Genomic DNA, 16,081 nt, shown 5'->3' with positions numbered 1-16,081 from the left:
CAGAACAGCTATTAGTTGAGGGAGGTTGTTCCATAGTGCTACCTACCATTTCTGCCTGTCATGACACTTCCATTCCTTGGCTGCTCAGTTCTGGTTTTGTTTCGATTGTGAGTTGGTGTATAACTTCTGGGCTTGTACCCATGGGAAGGTGACATCGTACTGCCACAAAGGAGTAAGATAATACTGTTTGGAAAGCTGATAGTTTAATGTGTCGGGGGACAAAAATGTGTTGATCTCCATGAAAGAATGTAACCCTTAACAGGAAGGGACAGACATGGGAAAGAGAATTTACTCAGGGTGGTCCAGTGCAAATAGACAATGACTAAAATATTAATGGAAGTAAGTGGGAAGAGATAAACAAGAACACTACTCAGCTGGGCAGTACTGCCTCTAGAAGCATACTAGAGTGTCCTTGCATGGAAACACAAAACAATCGCTGTCTTGAGAAAGCATTCGTGTTTACGACTCTCCTTTTGCTAGCTTCCAGTTTGTACCCTGTTACTTGGTCATTATTCATCTTTTTTCTAGTGAATTTATATAGCAATTGCTATTCTGTGAATAAACTCTTCTAAAAATAAACGGCACTAAATTTGGATGATACAGGAACTGTTGATTATGCAGTCTCTTGCTTCTGCATAATCCATGTTCTGGGTACAGAGGACAGATGTTAGTTATTCATAAGCAATAGCTACAACTTTTTCAGTTTAAAATATTAATGTCAGGCACTTAAATATGTAAAATTACTTGCAAATGAGTAAGTGTTGTCAAAGGATTTATTTTTTCCATTATGAGTGTACAAATTTTTAGTTTTCCAATTTGTTGGGGTTTTATTTGCATCATCTAGGAAATTTTTGCCGTTACTAAAGCTGCTTTGTATGGCTAATGCTGTATCTGCATGTCACAGTTGTAACTGTAGAATAAGGGATGGATTCTCCTGATAAAGAAAGACTTGTAAATGGATGTGTTTCATTGGATCTAGTTGGAACAATTTTTGAGGCTACTGTCCCTGTGGCTGAGAGTAGTGGATTTGTTCCTCCTTGGTTCAAGGTAGTTACCTGCGTTGGCTTGACATGCAGCAGAATGTGGCAGCTTGTCTAAATTTTGCAGTGAGTAGGGTGAAGAGTGCTCTGGTGATCAGTTACAGCCTCGTCTGAGGTGGCTGTAAGGAACAGTGTCCCGTGTGAACTTCTGAAACTGCTCTAGCTGACCTCGTAGGTGTCTGTCAGGGTTGGAGCTTTCTGAATGGGGAATGAGGAGCAGCAATGCTTGGTATGTTTTCTGTTGTACACTGAGGCTTACAACCTTTTGGCCACTGGTTCATTCTAGTGGTTTGTTTCTGCTTCATTTCAAACTAAGTAGCAGTTTTGTAACAAAAATGAAGCAGGGAAACGGTTTAGAAAACGGCACATCAGTCATTAGAAGAAGTTCATTTATACGCTCACAAGCTGTAGGCAAGCCTTCCGTGGTGGACCGCTCCTCACTGCATACACGTTCTGAACGATGTTGAGACTGTGGCTGACACTTGGGTCGGGACCTGTGACAAAAGAACGTGCTTCATACTAAGCGCAACTTTGTGCTGATTATGTTTGTGTTGTCACAGCTCTTCTGCTTCCTCCATCCGAATGTACTACCCTTCCCCATTTTTTTAGTTCCTCAAAAAGCTGGCAGTCCGCTCCGATTAGGTGTAGAGTGTGTGGTGGGCTTTTTTCTGTGGGCTTTTGGAGTGCTGCCCTCTCCTAGTTAATATCCCCCTCTGGGAAGGAAGCAGTGATTTTAGTTTTCTGAGAAAGCAGCTACTACCAACCTGGAATAAAGACAACAGTGAGTGGGCATGCAGTAATAACTTCTGTTGTTGGATGAATAGCTTTATGCAAATTCAGTGGGAATGGAAACTTACGCATGAGATCTAAAATGATTTTTGCAGTGCTGATCTTGGAGATAGATTCATAAGGCGCTTTTTAGATCACTGATCGTCACCTTTGTGTGGTCATCAAGGAGACTTTCAGAAGTTGGTCAGCCCTCTTAGTTTCCTAACACACTCCTCTGAAGCAGTGAGACTGGTGCCTAAAGTTGTTGTCAGTTTCATTTTTATGAGTATACAGAAAGTGAAAGGATCAGGGAAAGCTGTTTTAATGTAAAATACATTTTCTCGCAACATATAAGCAAGACAAGTGTTGAGAATCATCAGTATACTTAGAGCTTTCTGTCTGTCCGGTATTCATAAACAGTTGTTCCAAGACATCCTCTTAGGAATTGTTGGACACGATCGGAAGCATTTTATGGTGTGGGCTCTGCTGCTGGATGAGCTGATAGTGCTGTAGAACCATTTGCTATGACTGTACCCTCCGTACATGATCTGCAACACAAAGCCATCGTCATTCTGCGTGTGTTAAAACTGAAGGATTTAATGCAAATTGGATCCTAAGTGAGAGATTATTAAAATATGGGATGTATATTTTGCTCGCTTTTTTCCATAAATTGAATAACTTTGTTTATACAGCTTTTAACAAATGGCTTAGTCTAATGTCATTCTTACTTCCAATATCTGTCAATTCGAGATCTTGACCACCTCCTAATTCACTGACAAAATCTCCTATTAAATATAGTAGGTAATCATTGTACATATGCATATGGTAAAGGTCTGATCAGAAACGTCACTGTTATAAGTAGTGTCTCTGTGTTTCAACAACCTTGTCATATGAGAACTGCTAGGACTAACACAAAAAGTGTGAAGCGATAATATGCTCAAGATAGAATGACTACTTTCTTTCTTCTATTGCTGTTTGCTTTGCCATCACCTAGATTTCTTGGCTCTTACACTAGCTATGACTACTTGAAAAGGAACATCAAGTGGTAAGACTGTTGTTGATGTGAGGATGTTTTCAGGTGTCCTCTCACTGTTACATTTCATCACAGGCATTATGTGCACTTCAAATTTTAAACACACAAATTCTGAAAGTATAATATACTGCAGTCCAAAATTACGGGTATTTGAGAAATCATTTCTTTAAATAAACTTCTGGAGAAATATTTCTAGTGTAAGAAGAATGTTTTGAAAATAAGATTTTAAAATGATCTACACCATGCACATAAAGCTAGTGAAGCTTAAGCTGATTACGTTTCTAATTAAGATGGCATTGTTCAGATACTAGGTGTATTTAGAAAAGTTGTACTAGAATCCGTTGTCTTTTGGCTAAATATGCTTTTCAAAAAAAACCCACCCCCCAAAAAAAGTGGATTTATATTTTTATTTTGAAGACCTGTTAAATTAGAGAATGCTTGTTTTATTGAAATTGCCCCAAATTAAATTGAAAAACTTAAGTTCTTGTAGGCAATTATACAAATACACCTGAAATGTCATCTGCCTTTTGTTTGCCATGGTTTGTGTTACTAATCTTCTAAAGATTCAATGTTGTCTTAATCTCTTGTGCTTATCAATAAATGTTTTTATACTTGAGACAGGATATTAAAGAAAATTGTGTGTTAATGTTTATAGGAAGAGATGGAAATATCTCTCAGGTGATCGTAGAAGAAAAGGATAGCAGTGAATGCAGGAGCTCAGGGCCTGAGGAGACTGAACAGTCAAATGTTTTGGGTTTTTTGTTTTATTTCAACAGGGGGAAAACAACCGATGCTGAATCAATGGATAGACCTGTTGGTGAAAAACGCTATGAGCCGATCCCTCAAGTTACAACTCCTCCTCCTGCTCCTTCAGTCCAGTATACACAACCCCAGTCCATCAATAGTCCTGTCCTGTCTCTCCCAGCACACCACAAGCCTGCACTTTCCGAAGGTGGGCAGCTGGGAAGCTAACCTGTCTGGTGTGGTGACCAGTACTGCTTGTCGGGTGCTTGTCTGGTTGCTTCAGCATGTCTGCGCTGGTGACTGTGCTGTTCTCTAACTGAAACTTGGAACAATTATTAGTGAAAGTAGCTTTTTACTAGAGTGAAATTGGGTTTTGTGAAATGATTTGGTGCTCCTGTCTGAACCGGTAACTTCCAGGTGTTGATACATTGTCGCTGTAATTGTCTTTTCTATACTTCGTGGTCTTAGTATAAATGAAGGAAAATATTCAGTACTTAAAAAATTTACCTCTCTGTGCTTTGGACCGGAATTCTTTAGGCTTCTAAAACCAGAAAGAAAAGATGTTTTCACTTCCCCATTGAGAGGATTTCCCAGTCCAAATGAATTTTGCAGTTTGTGCAATTGCATGATAGTATTCCAATACTCATTTACTCTTTTAATTTTTTTTTCCTTGTCATGATATAAATCAGTCCAGCCTTTTTTATTGAAAGGCCATGCCATTGTGTCCAACATACCTGTTTAATGAAACATTAGATAAGGTGTCTGAACATACAAAATATGGTAGGAGGACAGATGATCCAAGGTTTGGCTTATACTCTGTATTTTACGTAGTAGATTAAGAATTGACTAAAATGCATTCTTATGCTGTAGTTGTATGACTAGAAATTTGTGATGGTCGCTGACAAGTTGTGGTATTTTTATTTGCATTGCAGTTAACTCTGTGTCAGACCCTCCTCCACCTCAGAATAAGCCAGCAATTTTCAGATCCTCGAGAGAGGACACTGTGCAGTCCACGTTTTATCCTCAGAAAAGCTTCCCTGACAAAGGCCCCGTGAATGGAACTGAACAGATTCAGAAAACAGTCACTCCTTCTTACAACCGCTTTACAACGAAACCTTACACTAGTGCTGCAAGGCCCTTTGAGCGCAAGTTTGAAAGTCCTAAATTCAACCATAATCTCTTGCCAAATGAAGCTCAACATAAACCAGAGTTGCCATCAAAATCTCCAAATTCTCCTCAACCGATTTTGAAAGCACACAGCTCGTCGCAGCCTCCTGAGTTTGATAGTGGAATGGATACCTTTGCTGTACAGGTCGACAAGCCTAAATATCAACCAAATAATGTTAATGCTGTGCCTAAAGCCATTCCTGTAAGGTAAGCTGCTGCTTTTTTCTTTCGATTAGTACATCTATAGGAGTTCATCTGTGAAACCTAGGAAAAGTAGTTTTGTTTTGGTGTTTGAGTTTGGGGTTTTTGCTGTGCTTGCGATTTCTGTTGATGTTAAAGTGATCCTGTGACTCTAAATTTCTGCCAGAGGGCAACGAAGAGCAAGCATTTGGATAGATAACTTCGAGTATGTCCTAAATCCCTGTATCATCTTGCATCCTGTTACTAGAAAGTGGCTTTTCTCATATTAGAATTATCAATCTTCTTGTAGATAGTAATCATTTGTCCTCTCAGTTTGTTTCTAGAAGATGGAATTAATTTCTAAGGATAGCTGTTGCACCAAATTGTAATCATTCTGTGTGCTTAGAGGGACACTTCATGGTTACAGGTGCATAAAGGATATTTTTAAAATTGTAGATTTAAAAATTAAAATTGTAAAAAGAGAAAGTACCTGTAGCAGATTAATTTTGGTTCTCTTTACTGTGGACAACACAACAGCTTAAAAGCAGCTTGTGCTTGCCTAATATGCTTTAACTGTAAGAATTACATCAAGAGCAACAGGTAGTATTACAGTCTTAAGCTCTTCCCTGACTTATTAGAATCTTTTCACTAATATTTGCAGAACAGTGTTTCATTATTTTTTGATAGCAAAATAATAAGGCATGAACCAGGCTTGAAATCTTGCTTGATGGTTCAGTAGCTCAGAAATGTAATAGAATGAATCCTATTTGTTCTTAAGCACCCGAGAAACGTTTTGATGCTGTATAGTTTTGTAAACTGATAGGAATTTTGAAATTACTTTGAGGGAAATTCCTTAGAAATTGATCTGAAATCTCATACTAGCCATTTGATAATGTTGCGTATTTCTCTTTAGTTGTATCATGGCAACCTGGAATAAAATGTGTGGGTTTGTGGTTTTTGAGGTGGGTTTTTGGGGTGGTTGTTTTGGGTTTTTATGGGCTTTATTTTCAGTGTATATCTGAATAGAAGGGCTTGGTGTGAGTTGCTCTAACTACTTTCTGAACATTTTCAGAGTTTGTGGGCTTCAGTGGGGGATTTTTGTGAAAATGTTTGCTCATGGCAGAACTTGAAGTATTTTCATCTTAGTTATCCTGCGCAATCAGGTGTGGGACACATTTTTAATATTTTCCTTAAATGAGTGCTAGCCTGTCTGCTCTGCTGAAATGTTAGAGGAAAGCATGCCACCGACTTTCAGGAAGATGTTGATAAAACTGCGAGGTGTTCTGTCTTATATTCAGCCCTTCAGCACTCGAGGATGAGGAGGAAGAAGACGGACACACTGTTGTGGCCACAGCAAGAGGTGTATTTAACAGCAATGGCGGTGTGTTGAGCTCCATAGAGACTGGAGTTAGTATTATTATACCACAAGGAGCCATCCCAGAGGGAATAGAGCAAGAAATATATTTCAAAGTTTGCAGAGACAACAGCATACTTCCACCTTTGGACAAAGAGAAAGGTAAGAGCTGGCACTGTACACTGTTGTGTTACTTAATACAATTCTTTTCTAACAGCAGCAAAATAGAATATGAAAATACTTAAATATGCTTCAATATATAACGTATATTTCTGTATGAAGAAATATCTCCCAAGAAGTGTAAGGGAAGCAATATCTTGCTTATTTTGAAAGTTTTAAGCAGGTTGAAGGCACTGAATTAAAACTTGAGAATATTTAATTTGTAGACTTAAAGAGATTTAAAATTTACCTAGTGCACTAAAAAAAGGTTCTAAGTTATTTTTTTCTTTTTTTAATGAATCTTTGAAATTGAAATTTTACATTCCCTCACAAAGTGCAGGGATTTATTCTAGGTACTCTTACTAGGAATATTTCTTCATCTCAGTTAGGACCAAAAGAATTGCAAGGCAAGTGATTTAAACCAGTTGAAATACTTGGAATTTACTTCAATACCTGAAAATATTCAGCATTTTAATCCTTTTCAATTTCTTTAAAGGAATCAGCTTCACAGTTTAAAAAACAATCTAACTTTTATATACATAAAAGTATATTCCTGACTGCCTTGTTAACAAGGGTTTAGTGTATCTTAGTGGAGCAGTTTTTTCATAGTAAGTCTGTCTTTGATACCACTAGTCCAGCGTACATGCATTTTTTTGACCTGTCAGATTCTGAATTTCCTCAAGTCAAGAAATTAAAGGGGTGGTTAATGTCGTCATTTTTTGGTTAAAGCATTACTGGCAATTTGCGGTTACTTTGAATAGTTTTAAACCAAATATAGCATGTTTCCTCAACTGAATAATATTATGTTAACATTTGGAGTTTTAAACTGAAAATAGACCTATGTTATCTTTTGACTGTTAAGATAAGAGTCAGGCTCTTTAGCTGCTAAAAAGCTTTATTCAGCCCAGTGTGCCATAAATCCGTAGAAGCAGAACATTGCAGCTGTAGTGCAAAAAGAAGCATGAATAAGGCTGCTTGCAGATTTGGGGATTTCTTTCTTTTGATGCACCTGCTTAGAAATCAGTGGCAAAAGAAAAAATATAAATCCCAATATGATCTAGTCATCAGACTTGTTTTATCCTTGTTCGTTTTGAGATTGTGATATTTTCCATCAAAAAGTCACTTGAGCGCTTTGAAAGAGATTGAGAAACAATATTGCTATGTGCTATTCTTTACTGACAGATCAAAACGTTCATATTTTTCTCTAAAAATAATTACATCGCAGAGTTACTTGTGCAACTTATGTAATACTTTTTACTGACTCTTCTTGAAATAGGTTCAACATTTTTCTTTCTTTTTACCACAGGTGAAACCCTTCTTAGCCCCTTGGTAATGTGTGGGCCCCATGGACTGAAATTCCTGAAGCCAGTGGAGCTGCGCCTGCCACATTGTGCGTCTATGACCCCTGATGGTTGGTCTTTTGCTCTAAAATCCTCCGACTCCTCGTCGGGTATGCTGTCCTCCCTCTGTCCTTTTGGGGCTTTTGGGTGCTATCGTATAATTTAAGTTAACTTGGCTAAAGACGATGCTGTGTAATATAAAGAACTCAATCATTGTATTTGTGTCAAACTCCCATTTCACTTTCATTACAGATGTCTTTCTTACATTTACTCATGGTGCAAATTCATAGATAAAACCATGATAGCAGAAAAAGAGTAATATCTCTAGTCTATTAAATATTATCGTATTTTTCTATTCTGTCTTCTTTCTTGAGGACTGCTACAGCTGAATACACTTGAAATGATAGTCGCACTAAAATTGAGAGGAAATGATTATGTACCTCTGATTGGCCTTTGTAACATAACTGGTGTTTGTCTGTTGCTTAATTAACCATATAGGACTCTGGCAAATCTTAACAATCTGCATGCTCATAAATCATGATTTAATGCTTGTTAACTGTTTCCATGTGTGCAAGTTGATGCTAACAATTGGGTCACTTAAACTATAGTGTTCAGTAAAAGCATTTACAATTCACTCTAACGTAGCTGGATTTTCCACAAGACTTTTCTTGCTTGCTTCTGCCTATTTCTCCTCTACTGCCTTTTACCCAGAAGTTTCTGGTTGATAGTAAAAGTTGCAACTAGGTTGCAATTTTATTTACCTGTTCATTTTTACCTCACTGTGGCTTTCTGGGATGAGGGGGAGAATGTATTGGCTGGAATTGTCAGTGAGGAGCCTAATTGAGAATTCTGGGCAAGTTTCAAGCAATTTCATGAAATGGCTGTGAGGTTGCAGAGATAAGGAATGTTTGCACATCTGGGGAAAAAGTCCGAAGGTTGTTTTCAGCTGCCTTCAAAATTTACGATGGAAGGTTCAAACCATTAATGTGTACGTACGATCTAAGTAACGACTGAACGATGTACTTCTGTATCCAGCATTTAAGCCACCATGTATGCATATCTTCCATCACTTAATGTATCTATCACTGTCAACACCAAAGCACCGATGCTTTGAAAGATTAAAGCATCAATCCCCTTGATGGGGATTCAGTAACCTAGAAGTATTAATGGCAATAATTTTTAGTTGTTTTTTTATAGACCGTTATGTGCATGTCTTGCATGCATCTATTTAACAGTGTGTGTATACATGGCAGTGTTAAAACATGGACTCGTAAATTATAGGGTCCCAAAAGATACGACAACTATGTACAAAAATGACACAACACTTCCTTTGTAACTAATAGCACCTGTTCATGAACTTACTTGAAGTGAAGGGAGAGGACTCAAATGATCTAAACAATCACTGAGGTTACTGAGACACTTTTCTCCCTTTCCAAAGTGGGATGTGTGTGTGTGCGCATGTGTGGGTGAGAGCAAGAGCGTGTATATTTAAACCCTAACACTTTCTGTACTGTAAATATAACACCACATTCTGTTAATCTGAAATGGGATGTATATCATAACATTGCTCTTTTGAGACAAACTTTAAATTAGGCAATTCTGTCTTATGATATGTAAGTAGACCATACTGTGTCTTAAATAAATAATTGTTTTCTCTCTTTCTAAATTAGTTGGTTATGGGACTCTGATTTTTGAGGTGGCTTTATATTAACAGTTTACACAATTCTGGGTTTTTTCTCTCTTTGGTCGTCTGCTCTACCTCATCTTTCCTCAGTGTATCCATGTTCTGTCCTAAAAGCGACATTCATTTGCACTTACTAACATCCCTTCTGCCACATTTAAACTTCATATATTGATATTTTACTGTTAAACCACTTCAAAAGCTTGAATGATTCTGGTGTTAAAACTGACTGGGGAAGAAAGTTGTCTTTTATGGCCACATCTAGTAGAATGCGTTAGTAAAAAAATACTGCAGGATCTCTTTTCTTTCTTTTTTTCTTCTTTCCTTCCCTCCCCCTGCCAACCCCCCCCCCCCCCCCCCCCCCCAGCAGTTGTATGTAAGTATGGGGAAAACATCCTCAGCAGCGAGAGGTTGCAGTGGCTACAGTCTAATCCTTACTCTATGTATTTAGGAGGAAAGGTTGGAAAAAGTCTGCCATTCTCATGTGCAAGACCACAACCTGGTTGCCCTGCAGTCCTAGTCCTGTTTATCCTTCTCCTGACATATTTGATCATGTGCGTTTTGAACGGAATTCCCTGCATCTATAAAATTAAAAATTATCCAGCATTATTGAGCTTTTTGACTGAAAAAAGTAGTCTCAGCTGGTTGTAGTAAACTTGTTCACATTCTCTAACTACACACAGGCCACTTCTCTTTGTCCTTACATCAGATGTGCATCGTGCATCACTCAGTGCATTGTGTACTTCATTTTGTTTTCATGAGTTCAAGAAAATTACGTGGAATTTACATCAGTCTCATTTAATACAGAGGTCTTGGGTGTTTGCAGTCCGTGTGACTGGGTTCTCGTAACTTACTGCCCAGATGTCAAGGCAGATCTGTTTTGGCCGAGCTATTTAATGTCACTTATCTGGAAGGCTTAAGAGAACTTCAGTGCCTTTTTCTCTGTTCCACCATAGTGGGGGTGGTGTGGGTGATTCTTTTTGTGTAGTGGCAGCACTGAGTAGTGGTGTTAGGTGGGTAAGGGAGGAGTGTTTCCTCCAGCTGGAAGAGACAATTGACCTTGCAGATGGAATGTAACCCTTGCCTGGTGAGATGGCAGCTGATGACTTTCCCTTGTAACAGAACGTTACACAGGACCTTTGACCATGAGTAGATAAGATCTGTTGTGAAGATTTTTAAGTATGTGCCAGTTAACTAGAATTCCTTTTAGAGCGTCAGTGTTTCAGGCTTTTAAATGACTATACTGGATGTAGCTGCAAGGCGACTATGGTCCTGTCTACAATAATTTTCGTAATAGAAAATGAAACTGCCAATCTGTCATAGCATTTAGTTACAACATAACTTCTGGTTTGGCTCATCTGTGTTGAGAACTGTTCCAAGGAACTTCAAATGCATCCTACCCAGATTAGCTTTTAAAATACCTTTGTTTTTTTCTGGCAATTCAGAAGGAGCCAGTGAATACCTGATTCACTATTGACCTTCTCAGATGGGCAGCACTGTGTTGGTGCTGTAGAGTAGAATGACTTAATATTTAACAGTTCCCGAGTGCCACAGCATCTATTTTGAATAACTGATCTACTATTAGGTGAAAATAAAGGGTGAATTTTTTATTAACATAAAACTGCAGGGTTGTTTGTTTTTTTTTTTAAAAAAAACCCAAACAAACAGGTATTGATTCAGAACTTAAAAGCTCCTGTCCAAAAGCTTGGTTGTTTCAAGATGTGCTCTGTTTGACGGCGGATACTAAACACCAGCATTGTGTTTTCCTCCCACAGGTGACCCCAAAACCTGGCAGAACAAGTCTCTTCCCGGGGATCCAAACTATCTTGTTGGAGCAAACTGTGTCTCAGTCCTAATTGACCACTTCTAAATATTAAGTTAGCTGACTGAGTAAATAATGTGAAACTGAGATGGACCTTACATATAAACTGAACCACTCTATCAAGTATTAACTGTTCTATAAGTGATAATGGATCTTAGTGTTTAAGCATCTTGCTTTAACTAACAACGGTTTAGCAAGTACACTCTTTGAACCATGGTCACAGTACATGCCACAAGCAGGGAGTGTACAGTGGGAACAAGGTGGGGGTTTTGCAGGTTCTGTATGCTTTGGTTTGGTTGTTCTTTTGTGGTTTTTTCTTTTGCTGCTTTTTTTTTTTTTTTTTTTTTATAAGGACACTACTAGTATTTCATTGTTTAAAATCTGAAAGTACCAATGGAATTACATTCAGAGGAACTGAATTTGGTTCATATTCCACTGGCGAAAACACAGAATTTGGCCTGTGTTTTTACAGCTGTGTGTTTGTAACTCACAAGACTACATTTTGGTCTCTGGTTTTTAATGACTTTTGGTGTAAGTGTCCAATGAAATGGCAGTCAACCTGGGGTAGCACAGTTTAGATGTTTTCCTCTGTTGAGAGGCTAATGCAAACACATCTACTGACTGTATATGGAAACACTGTCACGAGAACGGGGGGAGGGGAAAAAGCATGTGGGATGACTATGGTTCAGTTGCCTCTGTGGATTTGTAAATTAACCACATTATTACAGACCTATTAACCAGCAGGGATGCCTTACCCTCATGTTTTTAATAGTCTTAGCTCTCATAGTTCTCTGTATTAAGTTTGTATGGCTTTTGTGCTTACCTAGATAATGTATCATGAGAGACTGGGGAAAGAAGAAGAAAAAAAAACAAAACACACACACACAAAAAACAAAACAAAACAAAAAAACCCCAACAAAACACAACACCTTGTGAGTTTGGTTTAGAGAATGAGTATTGTTTGTGTTCATCAGCCAGAAGAGAACCAGAAGAAAATGATGGTATGTTTTCTGCTATGCATTTGAAAATTTATAGGTGTTATAGACTGCTTGTATATAATGCGTGCATACCACTTTTGTTCTTGGTTTGTAAATTAACTTTTATAAGCTTTACCTTTTTATATATATAAATATATATAAAAACAAACAAAGTTTCTTAAGGATATCTTTGTATTCTCATACCTTTTGAGCCTTGAACTTTGACATCTGCAGCAATAAAGCAGCATTTCTACAATATACAAACAAGGACATTTTTTTAAAATGCACAAAGTTGTTACCTTTTAAAGCGCTGCATTTAAAGAATATAACTCGGAATTCTCTACTTTGATTAAATTCTTGAGAAGTATCCCTACTGTAATTTGTCATAAGGATGCTGTACTATGTGCCCTGAAATGTATTTTTTTACTAATAGACAATTTATTACGGCACAATGGCACTACTACTGTTTAGATAATATACCACTGCATTCTGTTAATGAGTTATTAGCTATTCAGGTGTGGCTGATTTTTTTTCTGCAGTTATTAAAATTACACGTTTCTAAATATACAGAATAAAACTGTTTTTAAAATAATAAAGGAGATTGTAGTACCTTATTGTTTCTGAAATGCATTTATGGGAACGTGACAAAACCAATTCTGATTTTTTTTTTTTTCAATGTCAAGTAGGCAGGTGGATTCTGCCGTATGTTCATACATGAAGCAGAGCTCTTGTGGAGTCAGTTGGAGTTGTCTGCAGCAGGGCTTCCGAAAGTATTAACTCCAGCGTGGATCCATCAGAAGTACTCAATACAAGTAGGAGTGGTAGACTTACCTCTGAAATCATTATGTTGGTGCTACTTACACCTGCTCTTCCAAACGCTTCGGTAGTGTACTAGCATGGAGATTTACAGATCGTCCAGTTACACAGTTTTAAGGGTATTCCTACAGAATTCCGTTATCAGGCCTGTTTGTAGTACTTGGTGGCTAACTAGTAAGCCACTGTTATTCTGTAAGAGAAAATAAATGCTAGAAGTTGTGTTTAGATAATGCTGGGACATGGTGCGTAACCCTGATGTTTCCTTTCTGTACTTGTACTGACCAGTTAGTTTTGTTTCTCCCCTAGAAGATGTATTTTTTTACTATCGCTACTACTCAAGGCTTATCTCAACTCTTAAGAGCAGACAGGAAATTTGAATGGCAGAAAAACCTGTTCATGTCAGGATGGCATTTTGCATTTGTCTTAGTGATCGTATATTGGTGGTATTTTTTTGAATCGGCAGAAAGGAAAGTTTCAAAAAGCATCTTGGGGAAAATTCTAATGCTAAAATTTTCGAAGTGTTCTGTTTTTTTACTTATTTTAGTAAGCAGTATGTGCAACACTACAAAAGGAGTCAGTCTGTTGGACTTGAGGAACAGAACCCCAAAGTTATACCACGTGGATTATTTGCAGCAGTGTCATTTGTGTCTTGGCCATCCAGAGGCTAGCATGCCATAAGGTGTAGCTGTCCTGAGTTGCCCTTACTATAGCGATCCAGACAATATCTTTCTGCTCTTCTCTTAAAGAGTGTAGGGCCATGTCTTTTTGTCAAAATGGAAAAAAAAGTGGCTACTATTGCTTTGCTGTCATTATGAGAAAGCTGATGCTCTTCAAAACGTGGCAATTCTGTACTGCCAAGCAGCCTGTCAATGGGGTTATTTTTTGCTGCCTGTAGGAATGTTTATCGAAGCGGCTGATTCAAACCACATGCATGTTTTCCTCATTAAACCCCAATGGTTTTGGGTTAAAACATGGACATCAAGAATAACTCTGCTAAAATAACACATTTTCTTACTTTAAAAAAGCAGTGGTTTTGAAATCTTTATCCTAGCAAGAGATTACTTAGCTTACATATTTTATATAGGCTAGGCTCTGCAGGAGGCAAGTTCACATGCAATATTTTAACTTGCTATAGTTCTCTAATCACTATTTAACATGAACTTCAAAAACTGCATCTCCCTCTTCTTCCTATTTGTCTCAGCGATGTACTGGCTAGCTTTAGCCCTGCAAATTGAGCAGGAGTTTTAATAATGTAAGTCTCAAGTTTTGTGCGCGTTTCTAAACAAGTGGCTTCAGTGGTGGAAACAGATACTCAATAGATACAGAATTGCTGTTCATCTCTCGGACTTAGGTTCTTGGTAGAAAATTAGTGTTATTTTTTCAAGAGAAGTAGTAATGACTGTTTGACTACTCGTACACAAATACGGTTGTAGAAGTACTTTCCTGTTCCTGCCAGCCTGGGTTAGGTGAAGCAGATCATCAGGGTTTAGGGTCTGGTTGAAGAATCTCTGCTGTGGTGTCACCTGGACCAGATGACAGAAATCAAAGGCATACAGATTCGGAGAATAAAAGATGTTAAGCATGTCTGAGAAATGTTTTCTTGGTATCCAAGTCACCTGTGAGGAAAGCAGTTGTAGAAGCCTCACGGAGGGCCGGCGGTAGTCTGTTACGTTTGGGGTTCTTCTGCAGCTAGCCCTGTCCATTGGCAAGATCGTATGAGTGGGTAAAATTATTTTTCATTATATCCAAACAGACTGTGCATTGTGGCCCTGTGAGGAACCATCTGAGAATAAATACACTTAATCTTAGTGGAAGTGTATGAAGCTGCCTGTGCACACACATGTAGACATGATTGTGGTTGATTAGATTTTTCTATTAGCTTGAATTGAATGCTGTGGACTACTTGGCTCTGTGCTTGACAGTTGTCATTCTGGTGACACTGAAATAATTACACTGTCACTGAACTTGGCTTGAAACCCAGTTTGACAGACATCAAAGGATGTTTTCATGGGAAATAATGGTGCTGTCCTAGTTACCTTAATTAAACTTGAAACTCTTACAGATCGTTCCAAATGGCTGCGAAAGGGACTTCAAGTAGTAACAGTTCTTAACTGTGTAAGATGCAGAGAACAGGGTCACAACAGAACCTCCTCTGTACCTACAAGTGCAAACGTCCTATCTTACTGCAGGAGTAATAAAGGAGAACAAAAGTGAAGAAAGAGAAACAGTTGTGCATGCTGCTGTGCGACTTGGCACCGTGTGAACTTGGGAAGAGAGCAGAAAGCACCATTTGTGCTTAGAGTGACAAGAACAGATCTGAGGCTAACTTCTGGCAGTTGTGAATTTGCTAATGCTCGTTCTGCCATGGCTCTGATCTTGTGATGATGTCTATGAAGTTTCCCGTTGAAGTTTATTATGCAACGCTAACTGCCTATCTCCTCACCTCCAGCACCGAGAAAGAGACAGTAGAAGAGTGGAGATGAATATAAGATGTCCAACTGTCCCCTTGGCCCGGAGGGGCTGCCAGTAAGGCAGGTTTGGTGTCTGTCACTGTTGCTGACAAGGGAGTAACTATGGTTGAGTTAACGCGATTGGAACCTTGCCAGATCATCCATTCTGTGTGTCTTGTGAAAGTGGTAAAGGATCTTACACTTCTACATGAGGAAATCAGGTGCTGTGCTTGTGGTCAGGGGTCTCTAGTGGATTTTGTGTCTGTTCATCTTGGGGTTTTTGGTGGGGGATTTTTTGGTGTGTTGTGTCTTGCTCTCTGTGAAGAACTTCACCAGGAGTACTTCACAGACTCCAATAGCGTCACGCGGATTTGGATTATAAATCCGAAGTGTTTGGTACCACTACAGACCACTATCAAACCAGGAGTCTCTTGTGTCTTCACTGTCTGCAGCAGCTTGCTGTGTTTTATGGTGTTCTCTTGCATTTCTGACCTGATGTCCTGTATGTGTGTTCTGAATTTTATGGGGAGGGAGGGAGGGAGGGGGCAGG

General features: G+C 38.5%; 1 protein-coding gene across 9 annotated transcripts in view; it reads left to right on the top strand.

Annotated features, from left to right (window-relative positions):
• TJP1 (tight junction protein 1) overlaps positions 1-12,874 on the top strand; it is a 198,922-nt gene extending 186,048 nt beyond the window's left edge. For 5 of the 9 annotated variants that reach the window (XM_027782098.2, XM_055807829.1, XM_055807850.1 and 2 more), the window contains 5 exons: positions 3,618-3,793; positions 4,518-4,959; positions 6,231-6,448; positions 7,752-7,895; positions 11,242-12,874. In XM_027782098.2, the coding sequence (XP_027637899.2) occupies positions 3,618-3,793; positions 4,518-4,959; positions 6,231-6,448; positions 7,752-7,895; positions 11,242-11,336 (1,075 nt within the window). In that variant the 3' untranslated portion in view covers positions 11,337-12,874. The remainder of the gene's footprint in view (positions 1-3,617; positions 3,794-4,517; positions 4,960-6,230; positions 6,449-7,751; positions 7,896-11,241) is intronic. The other 4 variants (XM_055807839.1, XM_055807870.1, XM_055807833.1 and 1 more) reach the window with 2 other exon arrangements.
• The last annotated feature ends 3,207 nt before the right edge of the window (positions 12,875-16,081 follow it).

Source organism: Falco peregrinus, chromosome 1 (assembly GCF_023634155.1).
Source record: "Falco peregrinus isolate bFalPer1 chromosome 1, bFalPer1.pri, whole genome shotgun sequence".
NCBI lineage: Eukaryota > Metazoa > Chordata > Aves > Falconiformes > Falconidae > Falco > Falco peregrinus.
Note: the sequence above shows the minus strand (reverse complement) of the source record. Positions and strands in the feature narration are given on the sequence as shown.